This window comes from Patagioenas fasciata, chromosome 3, assembly GCF_037038585.1.
Source record: "Patagioenas fasciata isolate bPatFas1 chromosome 3, bPatFas1.hap1, whole genome shotgun sequence".
Classification (NCBI taxonomy): domain Eukaryota; kingdom Metazoa; phylum Chordata; class Aves; order Columbiformes; family Columbidae; genus Patagioenas; species Patagioenas fasciata.
The window spans coordinates 108,963,769-108,980,346 of NC_092522.1; the positions used below are offsets into that span (position 1 = coordinate 108,963,769).

The following is a 16,578-nucleotide window of genomic DNA, read 5'->3' on the forward strand; positions in this document are numbered from 1 at the left end:
AATCTGAGGAAAATATAAATACTTACTGGCTCCAAATATCTGTGTTAAAATGCTCTTTTGGTGGCTACAGTCAATATTGTAAGGTGTTTCTCCCGCTTTGTTGGGTCTATAAAGCAATCTACCATCCTTTGGATTTCTTAAGAGCAGCTCAGCAAGTTTACGGCTTCTTCCACGAATGGCGATATGAAGAGGAGTATCTCCTTTCTGCAATTAAGTGACAAACTAGTAATATCTAACATGAATTCCAATGATTATGAACAGACCATATGTTCCAAATTGTTTCAGATGCACTGTTTACTTGAAATATATCTTAAGGTATTCTCAACAACGTTAATGCCTTCTAGCAAGTGTTTTTTCCCCCCAGAGAAGCATTACAAAGGTTTCAGAAAAGACACGTGAAAGGCACTTCTTATAATGTTAAATCTAAGGTACTACCTTCTTTCTTAAACATTTCAAGGTTCATGAAAAATGTAGTTTCTATGTATAAACAATGTCTACTGGCAAATTCAGGGACTTGTTCAGAATAAGAGATACTCCATGTTAGAATTATTTCAGTGTCTGCTCAGACTTCTCCAAAAAGCTTTCTGTTAGAAGTTTCCTTATTATATTAACATTATCACTTATTTGCTCTAAATACGATACTAAAAGGTTAAAAAAGTATAAAATAAGTATTCCCGTATTTAAAAGGTTTACTATAAAAGCAGGTAATGTGTAAGAGAAAAGCAACAAACCATTGTGTTTGTCTTTGGCACTGCTTACTTTAATGGTTATTAATCAAAACCAAACATCAGCGACAAATAACAACCATTCTCTACACTCTTTTTCAAGTGTATTAAAAATCAGTATTTTTATCTGTGGAATTCTTATTCCTCACCTAGAATTTCTTCTTTTCATATTACTGAAAGCAGTCCATTACAAACAAAAAGACAAAATATTAACAGTGGGAATAAACTTACAATTAAGTATTCTGATCTATTTAATTATGAACCATATGGGAAACTAAGCATTTACGTATTCTGGTCTATTTGACCATTAAGCATATGAGAAGCTCTCTTCCTATTTTAGCCTCGACAGCTCACCACAAAATTCTGGTGCAAAACTAAAATTATTAAATATACTGAAGTAAACAAAGAAATACTATTTACCTTGTCTACAGCAGAGACTTTAGCTCCCTTGTCCAGAAGAAGCTCTACTATTTCAATATTTCTCATCTTGGTTGCCTTTATAAGTGGTGTTTCTCCATCCTAAAAAAAAAAAAAAAGTAGGCCTAATAATAAAAATCTTCCTGGTATAATCAAATCCAAGCAAACACAAGTGATACTGTAATCAAAACAATTCCAAACTTTAAAAGAGAATTTTCATTTCTGTGCAAGTAGCAACACTTCAGTGCATAGGTTCTCGAAAAAAATATCACAGACCCTGTATTCTAGATCGATTATAATCACAGAGCAAAATATGAGTGCAAAATACATTTCTGTTAATGACATCAGAGAGAGAGAAAATACAGATATAATACAAGGTATTTGAGAAGAGTCGCAGACTAAGTCACTGCTGTACATAGGACTTCCTCTGTTTTATTTAATTCCCACACATGCAAAAGAACCCCAAAAACTGGAGGCTCAACTTAGCAATATCAGAAACCTCTTCCCTCACTTTCCAGTAGCACCCGCTCTCTGCTCCATATTGCTGGTCATGTTAATGTCCACACATTCTCTACTACTAAGTTTTAGTACAATAGTAGGTGATGCTTTATTGATAAATGTAACAATACAATTGCTGAAAAAAATATCTGTATTTCAGAAAAAAATGAGGGGGTTTTTAGTGTGGGTTTGGGGTTTTTTGGTGAGGTTTCTTGTTTTGTTGTGGTCGGTTAAATTTTTTGGTTTGTGGAGTCTTTTGGGTTTGTTACTTTGTTTTGGTTTGGCTTTTGGTTTGTTTGTTTTTACAGCATGTGAAGTATTCACACTTCAAAAAAGCAGAATTTGCTCTTCTGTTCTTTATGTCACATACAGACATTACACAAAGCAAATTATGTCCTCAACGACATTCTAAGAGTTACCTTTGTACATGTTTCAGTATCAGGGTTGCATTGCAAGATATCCCTCACCATTGTAGCATTTCCTTTCTCAACTGCCCAATATAAAGCAGTTTTATTATCCTAAAAAAAAAAAAATAACGAAGTATTACACGTTAAAAGTACTTTCACTCCATCGGATTAACTTCAAAAACTGTATATAAAATACAACCACTATATTGAAAACAGTACACAGTACAGCAAATGTTTGCATAGTTCAGAGCAAAGGGAAGCGCTACCCAATGTAAGCAGTACACAAGTAGCAGACAGCCAGAATCTTCCTCTGATGGTGCTCACACCTGCTGTGCTAACAAGGCCACAAACGTGTTCTGTAGATTAAAACCAGGGAATGGTTGGACAGATACGCTCACACTGCCTCAAGTCACAAGCCTCCCTGTCCCTGAGGAGGTCGGGTTCCCTCACTGTTTCTGTATTGCCCTGGTCATACCAATATGGCAAAAAACTCCAGATTTTCAGACCCATGTCAGCAAGAAGCTGAGACACACAATTCCAGGTTTCCGATGGCAGGTTAGAAGAAGAGATCCAAATGCTACTTTTTCTCCAAATTAAAAGCTTCTCGGCTTCTCTAAGAGGCTCTGCATGGACAGCAGGCACTGAATCTTTGCAGCTCTCAGTGACTAGTTGTGTTCACACTTGGCAGAACATATGTGCCTGAGAGCAGAGTGATTTGAATAGCTTCAAGAAAAAGAAATCAAGCTGAATGTAACAATAAAAACAAGTACTGTGCTGAGTAAAAGAGCTTTCGGTAGAAAAATAAAAATAATACCTTAATCAAAGGACAAAAAAAGAAAGAAGGTGTAGGTAGAAAATATGGAAAACACTGACAAGAATGTTTCAGGCAAGAAGGGAAGTTAGTGAAGGAGAGAAGAACCAACCAAGCACACTGACAGAACTGGCTAACAGAACTGACAACAGATGTTATCTAAGGGGTAATGTATTTTAATATATTGATATTAAGTTTAAAATACTAAGTATTAAAATAATATTAAGGAGTTTTAAAAGTATTTCATACTTTTAAATCCATTCAGTAGTGCAGATTAAATAAGTTCAATTCACGTCCTTTGTTTTTCAACCATTACACAAATTAACTGAAAAAAAATGCTGCTTAACAAGGCATTAGAGTTACGTATGTCTTATATCTTAAAAACTGCACAGCAACATGATAGTTGTATTGTTTGATGGAAATCTGACTTTCCCACAGAGTAGATCAAGTAAGTTTCTGAAAACAGGGCTTTAAAACCATGGTACAACTGTTTGATATTCAAATTTACATCCTATACTCCAACACTTACATTGTTGTACTTACCTGACCTCTGATGTCTATATCAGCGTATTTATGGAGCAGGGCCCTCACAATTTCAACATGACCTCCTCTAACAGCCCCGATCAGTACTGTATCTCCACTCTAGAAAAATTGTGAAAGAAAACTAAAGATGAATTAATAGCGAAAAGAAATGCAACAGAGAATAAATTACATCCTCTAAATATATATTATGCCTATTTACATTCCGTAATCTGTACTCATTTTAAAGACAGATAAAAAAATAGTTCTCTCGCTGCAAATGACAGCTATATAGAAGAAACAATACTGCACATTTTTGCCAGGAGGCAAAATATTATAAATGTATGGCAAAACAAACACCTCAAAATTATGTCCAGCTTAAACCACCATCTTAAACACCAAAACAAACAACAAACAGCACAAGTTAATAATGGATATGAAAAAATGCAGCTGTTCCCTATGTTCATAGGAAGACCAACCACTCACACTAATAACCTCTTTACTATCAGACAAGAACGCTGGCTGTTTCCTTCAGACGTTTCACAGCTGATAAAAGTACTTCAATAATTCTGAAGTTTTTTATCCTTCTTTTTGATTCCTGTCCACATACACTACGTTGGTATAAAGAAGCAAAGCAAAAGGCCCATTTTATCTCAAACTGATCGAAAGAAAAAATATTTTGCTGCAGTAAATGGAGTTGTATATTTGTAAAATAAAGTTACAATTCTGCTTAAGACTTTTGAATTTAACACGCTTAAGGATATGTCAGAATTTCAGAAAATGAAATCCTGAAATTACCTAATACTTTTTTTTTTTTTGATGATGAAATGGGAAAAACAAAGAGAAGTGTAGTTAAATCACAGCTGTGGAATTCAGTTAGAAATCTCAGCAGCAGCAGATCCCCTGTCAGTCAGTCATAGTCATTACATACCTGGCTGCAAAACAAGACATTTTCCTTATCAAAGCCTACTAACATCTGAAGCTAAGAGTACTCATTGTTTGATCTGGTTTTTGGAATACAGTCAGCTGTACTGAAAACCGTAATTTATCCTTCCCAAACCCACAGGGATGCAGACAGTTGTAGAATTTCGTGACAGAAGAAGTAGGAAGGGAGACCGAAATGTAGTTTCTTAAACATTTAAGGTTTTACTTTGGATATGTCCCGGAGATCAAATTTGTTGTCACGTGCAACACTGCAGCTCAGTACATAATTATCTAAGAAATGCACTAGGTTGACACCTGAAATATGGGAAAATGCATCCTAAATGCTTTTAAAATTATGAGGCAAGTACTAGTAGGTTTTCCTCTCTTCTTTGCAAACCCAAGCAACTCAATTAGGGAATGGGAATTCAGTCTCAAAACCATATTAGTGCTCTGACCTAAAACACTGATCTTGACTGAGGGACCCAAGTTTAGGTATTAATATCTAATGACCTGCAGCCCCAAGGGTGCAGTCCTGGCACTTCGCAGAATCACAGAACGGTTGAGGTTGGAAGGGACCTCTGGAGATCGCCTAGTCCAACCCACCTGCTAAAGCAGGTTCACCCAAAGCAGATTGCACAGGAATGTGTCCAGGCAGGTCTTGAATGTCTCCAGAGGAGGAGACTCCCCAGCCTCTCTGGGCAATCTGTTCCACTGTTCTGGCACTCTCAAAGTAAAGAAGTTCCTCCTCACATTCAGACAGAACTTCCTGTGCTTCCGTCTGTGCCTGTTGCCCCTCATCCTATCACTGGGCACCACTGAAAGGAGTCTGTCCCATCCTCTTGACATGCACCCCTAAGATATTTATTAAAAATATTTATAAAAAATCCCCTGACTTTCAGAGAAACCTGACTATCAAGAGGACACTGTAGACAGTCCAAGGCACCTATAAAAGCAACCAAATAAATCTCTGCATAGCCAGGAAGCAGATTCACAGGCTGGTCACTGCCCATACTGAGTACAGGCCTCTCCCCAACAAGGCAACCACAGCTGGGGTACAGCACACACCTTTCACTGGTTACACATCCACATCTGCACCCCAGAGCTGAAGCCGCCCTCTAATATGTGCACTTTCCATAGTAAAAGTTTCATTGTAAAAGATAACGGCAGCCACTGAATGAAATATGCTTTTTTATGATATCAATTTTTTATACTTTTAACAGCACTACCACATGTATTAATACACAAAAAACCCAGCCCAAACCGCTAAGTTAGTTAACTATGTTACAGATAAGACAAATATACAACCATAAATCACTTCCATGCCCTATGGAAACTCACAATTCAAGAATCTCAAAGGAAAAAAGAAAAGAAAAAAAAAAAAAGTAGTTTCTGTAGTTTACCTTCACACAGCAATATCTGCCACTTAACATACTTGTAAAATAGCAACACACAAAAATACACCTAGGTGGCAGAAAAATTAGAAAGTCAGAAAAATCATGTACCCACAAATCTGCATACACTGGTATTTAAATAGATATAATTATTTTATATATATATATATAACCACAATAATGATGAAAATTTACTCACTCTATCAGGAATGTTCACATAAGTTCCAGCATCAAGAAGATCCTGCACGATTTCAGTATGTCCCTCCTTCGATGCAATCATCAAAGCTGTGTTTCCATCTTTATCTGTTAAGTTTACATTTGGGTTCCTTTTCAGTATTTCTTTCACTGAGTCAGTATAGCCACCCTTCACTGCTACAATAAGTGCCGTCATAGAATTCTTTAAACAAAAACAACAGATTTTTTTTGTACAGAGGATATAGAAATCATTATTATATCAGCAGTTTAAATAACAAAAGAAAACTCACTGACACAACTTTCTCAACCATGTAGATATTACTTCAGTTCTATCTTGTAAAGTGCACTACTTGTTATACCTTTTTTAAAAAAGAAATTTTCTTGTCATATGGGAATACAGTACTATCAGAGCACCCAAGTCTGCCAGTACCGCTCACAAGGAGGTTTTTTGAGGAACTCCTGAAATAATCATATGAATACAAAAAGTTGTCCTCTTTATTTTATTCTGACAAGCATTTTAAGTGGTTTATGCAACAACAACAACAACCAGTTTTATTTAAAACCAATATCGAGCTGAAAACTTCTAAAAATTTCCAACTTCTGAAAAGGCACAACAGCCATTATTATTCGCAAAAGATGCTTTGTATTTTATTTACTTTTCTAACAGTATTGAGGAAAGGGTTGTTTGATGTATTGTTTTGGGTACGGAATGAATTTTGATAGTATTAACCTTCAGATAAAAACAACCTGAATTCACTTATATTCATTAAAATTTACACTTTACGTACCAGTGTGTCAACTGTCAATACAACTCCCTTGTTATGTAATATTTTTATTAAAAGGCATAAAGAAGTTTAAATAATCCTCACGTGTCATTTGCAAATACCTGGAAAGTGACATGCTAAAACATGAACATTTAATCTTTTTTTACATATTTCTTGGTATTTGTATTACAAATAAAACAGGACACATATATCTACCCACACTTTATCACTGGAAAACGAACAGTTACTTACAGCTCCTTCTTGATCAACGTCAGCTCCCATTTGCAGCAGGTATTTCACACACTCCAAATGACCCTTCCTCGCTGCCCAAACCAGTGGGGTGGTTCCATACTGCAAAAGCATTTACAATATTTTATCATATTGCTCTCTCTACCTAGTATTCCCTACAATCTAGTATTCACCCTGTGCTTTATTACATTAGTTTTTACAAAGATATAATGATAGCTTTAAGAACTATTTTTCTATGCAACCCAGGATAGCAAGACTTCCAGTAGCTTCGAAAACAGAAATATTCTCCACTGAAATAAATGTTCATGACCATCTTCAGCACAGTATGGAAAAACCTCTTGCAAGTATAAGGACATACTCCAGCACACCAAGTCTAATCTCACAGGCAAAATATAACAGCGGGTGTTTTTCCAATCAAAAACTCATTGATTTTTATTTTTTTTAATAAAACTCACTTTTACAAGAAATGTATCAACAATTAAAGGAATTAAATATTATATAAATATAACTTACTTTGTCAGAGCAGTTCACTTTAGCTCCATATTGCAGTAAGAGATGTACGATGTCTGAGTGGCCCCGGCCTGCTGCCCAAATAATTGGATAAACACTGTATTGCTTAGAATGAGGAAAAAAAAAAAAAAAAAAAAAGGAGACATAAAATCAGACTCTTAATTATTTTTCGTGAATAATTGGTCACAATGCTCCAAAGGACAACATACATACGGAAGAAAGAATATACAGAAATAAATCTAAATACGCATCAATTGTTGCCTAACACACTGTCTAGGCGATATCTAGGAAGATATGTTTTGAATCAATTTCGTTTTATAACTCCTTATACAAGGTTTAAAAATTCACATCCTCATCTTGATACAAACATTTGTAATGTAAGAGAGAAACAACAGATAGCTATGCAATATCCCTAACTAATTTGGACCATAGATCAATCACATCACACATGCAGAAGCTGCATAAGCAGACCAGATGAAATCCATAGTCACAGCAGTAAGTCACTGGTGTTCTCCCCTGACTGTTCACTCTTGCCTCAAACACCAGAGAGCTGACAGTATAAACAAATTGCTCGTTCCAGTTTCAAAATGCCTATACTTGAATAGAAAATGCTTATAAAGTCAAATAAATATCAAAATCTTCGGTTTTTAATTCTCTCCCACATGCATGGTACATATTTCTATGATCTAGCCCAGGGGAGTCAAACTCATTTTCAGCAGGGGGCCACATCAACCTCACGGTTGCCTTGCAAGGGCCAAATGTAATTTTAGGACTGTATAACAAATGTTATACCTCTGATCTAGCCCATTCAATAACTATTATGAAACAATTAAATTGTTTCTAAATTGCATATTAGTTACTTCATTAATTTCTACAGACACAGAAAAATTACAATTGTTATACAAATAGCATTAGATACACTACTTATCTGTTCTATTATTTCCTCTACTGCTAATCTGAATCTTATTAAGAGCTATACTCATTTGTCTTAATAATAAAACTAATTTTAAAAGTGACTGTCATACAGATTATTAAACCAATCCCTTCATAAATATAGTGACTGATGTTATGTTGAAAAAATGCAAAATATTTAATCAAGATAATAAGAGCACAATTCAGGAATTTACACATTTGGGAGTGGGAGGACAGGGCATTTAAGACTAAAACTTACCATTCCTGTGATGTTTGGATTTGCTCCCTTCTCAAGTAGCAATTTAGCTACTTCGGTACGGCCTTTATATGATGCCCACATGAGGGCGGTCCATCCTCCCTGGCAAGCACAATTCAAAGAAATGTAAAAACTGAAAAATAATCTCTCGAAACCTTATTAGTGACTTTTATTTCATTCTGAATTTGTCCTAAGACTGTTTTGCAAGCCCAAAACCTAGTAAGGATTGACTACGCAATGCTGTAATCCTACTTACGCAGGATGACTAATAAGCACACGTATGAAAGTACTGATTTCCTTCATGTATGCAAAACTTGGGAGAATATAGTGTCCTAAATGTTCCTGAACTTGCTGTAAACTCCCAATTCAGACTTCAAGTGCATACAAATCCAAAAACCTAGAATCCAAAACAATTAACATGGAGAGTTTACTTTTGATTTGTGTAGCAGATGTAATGATTTGCTTCTTGATGAAAAACAAGCACATCATGTGTCCTCTTAGGGGAGCAGTACGAGCAACTAGTTTCAAACTGCACAGGTGTATTCAATTTCAGTTTGCAAACTAAGAGACAAGATTTTACAATCTAAGACATTTAACGAGTAAGGTAACCAAAATTAGTTTTAAAATAACAGTTTGCCTCTGATAACTGTAAGCACAACTTTTATTTCTTTATAATACACTTTTGGGGAGGGTAAAAGTCCCCTCTCAGCCTGGCCCAGGCCTAGAAATCAACCTCTCCCCAAGCTGATGTGCTCACCATTACACTGTCACAAAAAAACTGGATTAGTGGGAGGTGGCAAGATCCCTCAGCCTTGGGATAGCATGGAACTTCAATTAAAGGAACCACTTGAACGCTGCCCTAGGGGTTTTCCATACTCAAGCAGAACAAAATTAGTCCTTGCAAGTACCCAGTTCCCTCTCCAGTCAGCGGAGAGAAGTCTGCAGCTCTTCAGAGGTGTCCAACCTCCTAACAGTGTGAGCAATGGCTGTGGTTCTTTAGGTGGACTGGGCTAGAGCACCCTCTTTCCTATACAAAAAATTGGGCAGTGTGAATGAAAACAAATTCCAGGATACTGAGAACAAGGACTGCTCTATGAATAATCACGGTTGACCAGAGAAAAAGTAAATATGGACATGTATCTTCTGGGGAAACATAACATCTATTTTACCAGAATACTTTTTTTTTTCAAAAAAAGGCCATCACCACAAAAAAAAAAAAAAAAATAAACAAAAAACAACAAGCCAACCTCCCCACCCCCTAGAAAAACACCCCCACAACAAAAAAAGAAAAAAGAAAAAAAAAGCAAACTCTTTTTCAGTTTAGCTTTTTTCAAACCAAATCAAGAGGGAAAAAAACAGCTCTAGAAACAAGTTGCCTTTATTAACACTAAAGCAACCATTTCACAGCTGTAAAATCAATATTTAAATATACATTCTTTTCCATTTTAACAGCCTGGAGTACATAATTTAAGAAAAAAATATCTTTGATTTGTTTACATTACTGAAAATCTCCAACTCCTAAAGTTGTTGTTCTTGCTAAAAAAAGGAAACCGATTTTATTTTTACACTAGGACAACACATACCAAATCCCGATGCTCCAAACTGACATTGTAATTGAGTAGCTCTGCCACAATAGCTGCATGTCCTTCTTTAGCTGCTGAAATAAGAGCTGTCCAGTTATCCTAGAAAAAGGAAGAAGTGATATTAAAGTGATAGCCAATATTTCACTACAACTGCCTTGTTTTTCAAGTGTTTAACCCACATTAGGCCATCCACAGCTCGAAGAAACCGTCCCTTAGAATTAAAAAAAAAAGTAGTTATAAACTCACAGATTATCTGCCAGTTATACACATAAAAATACAGAAGACCAACAACTACTCCAAATCTCCCCTCCAGTTATCTCTTCTACTCAACATCCATCACTCTACAACTCCTTAGCTCATTGCAGGTTAACTTCTTAAACACATTATGGAGAAAATAACATCTACAAAGGGTTAGAGAATGAGGTCAAGACATTGAGAACTTCTTTGTGAGGACAAGATGGCAACAAAGACTACAGCAAATGGCAGAGGTCTGTCTCCACACACAGTGGGTGACAGCACCCAAGGGGCTCGTAACACACAGGAATTTGGGCCACAGCTCCTTAGATTCATGATCACTTCATAAGAGACATTTCCTCTTGCGTTACACTTACCTTCCATCTGCTGCTCAAACCAGGTGTGCTATACACATATAAATATAGGAGCACTTTATATGGCAAATGTTCTTCCCGTAAGTATAGGAACTGTAACATTTACAGCAGATGTAATCAAATGCTTCCAAAAATAGAGACATTTGCTTTCTCTCTTTTATTTTTAATTCTCTTTTTTTTTTTTTTTAATGACAGGTTTCATACCTTATTTTTCCTGCATGTCTATACTGCCAGACTTAAGTGAAGGAAAAAAAAACACATGACAAAAAACACACTACAAACAAACAAAAACACATGCAACAACCTTTTCCTGTTTATCACTGTTCATTGGAATGTATAGACCTTTCAAAACTTTAGCAATATCTCTGTCCTATTCACCATTTCTGGGCATCCCTCACCTAGAGTCAACCTTTTTTGCAAAGCCAGGAAGAGAGTTCATAACTTTGAAACCCCTCTCTGCTGCTGTTCTGACTTTGACCCAAAATAATCCTTTAACCCAAAGTTTCCCTCAATATTTATTGAAAAAAAAAAAAAAACACCATAAAAAATCAAGGAAAAAAAAGAATCCTTGCATACCACAACATCACCGAGATGAACAAAATCACTTGGACTCATCTTTGATGCTGTATTTCTCTATTCTGCCAATCTTTTTATGGCAACTACTGCCAATCCTATTATTACAGCTCCCTATTATTACTAACTTCCCAGGAGAAACAGCAGCAGCATACAGCAGACACCCTCAGACATTTAAAACATCTTAAACACCCCCATTCTTTATGAGGAATTGAATCAAAGGAATGCAGAGCGAAGCAATTTTAAATAAGATTTCTCTTATATGTCATCATTTTCCATCATTTTTTTTTCTCCTCCCCTCAACATTTACCTAAATACCTTTTCTTTGCCTGCATCTTGATACTTTTTCTTCCTCTATTGTTAGTTATTATCACATAAAGCACTAATACTTACAGCATCTTCCAAGTTGCAATTGGCTCCCTTCTTGAGAAGCTCCTGGACAATTTCTAAATTGCCTTGTTCAGCAGCCAACATGAGTGGAGTCTGGCCATTCTGAAATTAAAATGACAGGAAAAGTGACGCACTGGGATATAATGCAAACAATGCACATATACAAACAATAAAAGGCCAAACGCTTCAGAGGAACATTGCTTCCAGTTTTTAATTGCCTGCAAGAAGGATTGTTTTCAAACCACACAGTAAACTTGCAACAAAAATGGAGAACATATTGAAACCTGTCCCATAAGAGATTAAAAAAAAAATGCAAAACAAACAAACAAAAAAATCAGACCTTAAAAATGGTTACCAAAAAAAAAAAAAGTTGCATTTTTAAATACCTTTCTTTCTGAATCACTTGCCCACTGAAGACATCTCTAATACAGCCTGCTACATCTTTAAATCTTGAAATACCTCAGTCACATTGTTTAGAAATAAATAAATATATAAATTTAGTATAGGAAGCCCAATGGCCATTAAAACAGTAAGACTTCTTGTTGAAGTCTTGGAAAAAATAGTCAAGTATATACTACAGTTTTATCTGACAGTATACCAAATATAGACATCACTCCTGTCCTTTACAACAGGTTCTGAACTGGCAGCCTCATCTCAGGGAAGATGAAAGACAGAAAAGTTGGTTTATTTGCCTTCAAGGATGTTTTAACAGTCAGTTACAATCTGTCACCCTTTGATCAGTTTATTTTTGTGCCAGCAAACTTCTCTTCAGAGCTACTCACAAACAGAAGAAAACCCTTAGATACAACTGCTCAGCATGCTGAAAAACAAAGTTTACTAAATTTGACAGTAAATCTGTCGATCTCAACAAATTTAACAAATCAAGATAATTTTTCCTGACCTTTCTTGTGCCTTTTCTCTGTACTACATAAAAAACCACAAATTACCTAGTCTATAAATAATACAGAAGCTACATGTTAGAAATTATATACACCAGCAATCTCCCTGAAAAGAATAAAAATAAAATCAGAATATGGTAAGGTCACTAATCTTTATTAGTAAAATAATAAACAGTAAAATTAACAAAGATATTTGTTGAGTTCTTTCCACTCTCTATGTTAAAAAAAAAAAAAAGCACTGATTCTTTCAAAAAAGCTTTCTGGTCCATCACCTATTCTCTAACTGGTCTTCACAGAATCTTCCCTATGACATTATGGATGACCAACAATATTACTAGTGACAGGATATAACCCAATACCTACCAATGCAATTATTTTAAGAAGGCTGTGACAAGTGGCACTACATCCAGCTGGAGGCCAGTCACTAGTGCAGCACCACAGGGGTTTAACCCCTTCAGTAAGGGCCTGGGCAATGGGACTGAGTGCACTCCCAGCAACTTTGCAGCACATACAAAATTGGGAGGAGCAGCTGATGCACCAGATGCTTGTGCTGCCATTCAGAGGGACCTCGACAGGTCAGAGAAATGAGCGGACAGGAATCTCATCATACCGGGTGTAGGTGTTCAGGTTTCTGTATCAAGGTCTCTGTGAAGAGAGGCTGGGAGTGCCCCATGCAGTTGCAGAGAGGCTGGGAGTGCGCCATGCAGTTGCAGAGAGGCTCTGGCATTCTCAGACAGATGTAAAACTTTTCTATTATAGCACTGAAAACATCATTCCCTTCTTGCTAGGAGATTCTCAAACATAGCTTCAATTTTTTAGCAGATCATGGAGATTTCACCAAAGAAACAAAAGGTAACTACTTAACTACTGTGCCTGTGGCATCCAAGTTAACTCAAAAGCTGTCCAAGAACCTAGAAACTCCAGAAGAACTAAATGCTCATATTTCTCACAAGTACATCAAGTACTGTTTATCTGTACACCACAGCTAAGCCTAGGTATTGGAATATCCAAATTATAAAGGGACACACCTGTACCTTTTTAGGTAAGTCATTCAGTAGTGATATCGTACAGATTAGCTCTCTCCTGTAGTCCATGAGAGAACAGAAGACTCTGAATTGAAGATGCAGAAGGTACTTCAGTATCAAGAGTAAAAGGAAAGGCACATCAAAGAAAACTGTAGGTTTTTAGAATCAACATGTATCGCATAAGTCAAGCATCTGTCATTAGTTGTTAAGTAATCAAGGTATCTGGTATTAGAGAGAGAATGCACAGGGAGAAAGGACATGCAGGGGAATGGCAGAGAGACTGAGACTTGCTCCACTTGACTGAAACTGCCAGTGCTCCTCCAACAAAGCCATCCATACACAAGTTGACTGGAACATCCCAGCTTTTCTGGGAACTGATCACAGTCCAAATATAATGGGTTGGTAACAACGTGGGTGATCCCAACACTGGACAAGTCACTGCAGCCCAGGAGGTCCTGGCACTAACAAACCTCAGCTTGCCAGCGATGTTTTTAGACATACTCTGCTGGCACTCGAGCTCCCATTCTGGTATTTTGTCTTTACCCAAGAAGAAAAGATGTCTTGGCAGGTTCAAAACTGGAAACAGAATTGCACTCAATGCCACTAAATTCCAATGGAGAGCAAACACTTAAACAAAACTCCTATTATTGATATATATAAACAGCCTCACCCCACCATGGGTTTAAAACAGATGCAAACCATACAAGTCTCCAGAAATTACCTTCTCCAACGCAATATACCAGAAGACTGAAAAAATCAGGGAAATGATCTCTGCAAAAAAGGCAGCTACTGAAAGCCAGGAGTGCACTGAGTCTCACCAATAAGAGAAGAAAAATTTAGAAAAGAAGGTGAAGGCAGCGACATTGCTGATAAAGTTAACACAGACTATCTGTCAGATCTCAGCCATGCTGTTGAGAGGAATTACCAGCAGAGAGAAGAGACTATTCCTCTTCTCAGATACACTGCATGCCAGGTAGTGAGGTTCATGTGTATGCTGTGGAACTTAAAAATTCTCTCAACTATCTCAGCATATGTGCATACACAACACGAAGTGAATGTGCTGACAATGACAGAAAACTGGCCTAAGTGAAACCAGATCTACTAACTACAGTAAGGCTAAATTATGTACATGGTTTTCACATTTGCATTATGTTTTCTGGTTTTGAGTAATATCTTACATTCTACAATCTCTTGCCAAAAATACTGTTTCCATCTTATGCAGGTTTAAAAAAAAAAATAATGCAATAGAACAGGCATTTTCTCAGACTTACTTTAAAAAAAAATAATTGCAAAGTCAGTTTTCCATATGCTACAAGGCGAGTAAAAAACTGCTTGGACTGTCAGACTCAATGGGTAAAGGTCAACTGTTCACAGTAACTAGTGCTCAGTCGAGAGGGTTTGATTTGGGGCTAATAGTTTTTCAAATTTTGATTGGGTAAGTCCTTGAGCAACCTGATGTAACTATGAAGTTAGCCCTGCAATTAGGAGGGCTAATCCAGTGACCTCCAGAGGATTCTTCTATTCTGAATTTGTCTATAAATCTGTTTCTCTGAATACGCTGTTTAAATCAACAAGGTTCCAGTTGTACAGCACTGTTTAGGAAATCAGAACTAAAAAAAAAAAAAAAAAAAGTAGAAATTATGTAAACTGTACATTCAGATGAAAGAAAACTCCATGTGCCTACAAACCAGAAAATCTACTACAGAAGATTAAATTAGTCAAATCATCTAAGCTTATCTGTAAAATACACAAAAGACATAATTGTGTATCAAGATAACCTGAATTTTAAACATTGTGCAAACCAATGTGGACATTCACTAGCAACAAACATTTGCGTGAATCAAAACCTCCCAGGAAACTCTTGGGAAGCTTTAGTGCAGTATAATGAAACCGCCACACATTTGCTTAACTTGCTAGTGGCGATACACTCAAATCAGACTAAATGAGATGGCAAAGCAGCAGCTAACGATTATCACACTATCCCAGGACTCCAAATAATCCACATTTTAACTCCCTACTGGGTATCAAGACTTCTTGTGTAATTCTGGTAAAGTCATTTAATACTCCTTGTTAAGTCTAGACTTACCTCTTGGATACATCTGTTGTGATCCACATGAGCACCTGCTCAAAGCAAATTGCAATATATGCTCCTATTTGGATCACATAACAAAGTTTCTCCTGCCTGGAAACCAGGACGTGGGACAAGAACTGTTATCCCAGGTTTCACCCCAAAATGGACAGGGCAAGAATGCACATGCAGCTGAATTTGTGAACAAAGCAGCAAATCCTAGCTGCATAAATACAGATATAATCTCCATCCACAAAGTAAGAACAGAGCTGCATTTCCAGCTCAGAACACTCAGAAAACAAATACAATTAAAAGTGATAAGGTGCTGACAGAGACTGAACCCTGTGTGTTCAGTCTGTGCAAAGGTAAGCAATCAGTCGAAAATAAAACTGAAATTTGTATCTTAAATAACCAGTGTGATCTCTCTATTATTCATTCTGTAGCTAACAAGCTGAAATATGAAACTGACCTTTCAGAAAAAAATCATCTTACCTCGTTTCTCTCATCTACATCCCTGCATTTCTCAAGCAGCGCTTTCAGAGCAGGAACATTTCCTTCTTCTACATAGGTCAACAGACTCTGACTCATCAGACTTGCCATCTTCGTACAGTATTTAAAATGCTTCTATAACAAATTTACCTGTATTTCAGAAAAGGAAAAAAACAAAACAAACAAACAAAGTGTAAATAAAGGCTATGAGAGTTAACTTGTACAATTAATGCTTTTTAATGTTCATGCCAACAAGTTATTGGTTGGGTACAAATACCCACCATTCTCAACAAAAAGTTGTTGAGACGTGTGCATTGAACTGCCATAAACTTCAATGAAAAGCCAATTGCTTAATTTTTCTACGT

At 36.5% G+C, this 16,578-nt stretch overlaps 1 protein-coding gene across 3 annotated transcripts in view; it reads right to left on the bottom strand.

The window, feature by feature from the left end:
• Positions 1 to 16,578, bottom strand: part of KIDINS220 (kinase D interacting substrate 220) — a 74,056-nt gene that overhangs the window by 50,272 nt on the left and 7,206 nt on the right. For all 3 annotated transcript variants that reach the window (XM_065834340.2, XM_065834339.2, XM_065834341.2), the window contains exons 2-12: positions 16,217 to 16,363; positions 11,736 to 11,834; positions 10,162 to 10,260; positions 8,582 to 8,680; positions 7,414 to 7,515; positions 6,904 to 7,002; positions 5,892 to 6,089; positions 3,402 to 3,500; positions 2,060 to 2,158; positions 1,146 to 1,244; positions 27 to 204 (exon numbers count right to left, since the gene is read on the bottom strand). In XM_065834340.2, coding sequence (XP_065690412.2) covers positions 27 to 204; positions 1,146 to 1,244; positions 2,060 to 2,158; positions 3,402 to 3,500; positions 5,892 to 6,089; positions 6,904 to 7,002; positions 7,414 to 7,515; positions 8,582 to 8,680; positions 10,162 to 10,260; positions 11,736 to 11,834; positions 16,217 to 16,324 — 1,279 coding nt within the window. In that variant the 5' untranslated portion in view covers positions 16,325 to 16,363. The remainder of the gene's footprint in view (positions 1 to 26; positions 205 to 1,145; positions 1,245 to 2,059; positions 2,159 to 3,401; positions 3,501 to 5,891; positions 6,090 to 6,903; positions 7,003 to 7,413; positions 7,516 to 8,581; positions 8,681 to 10,161; positions 10,261 to 11,735; positions 11,835 to 16,216; positions 16,364 to 16,578) is intronic.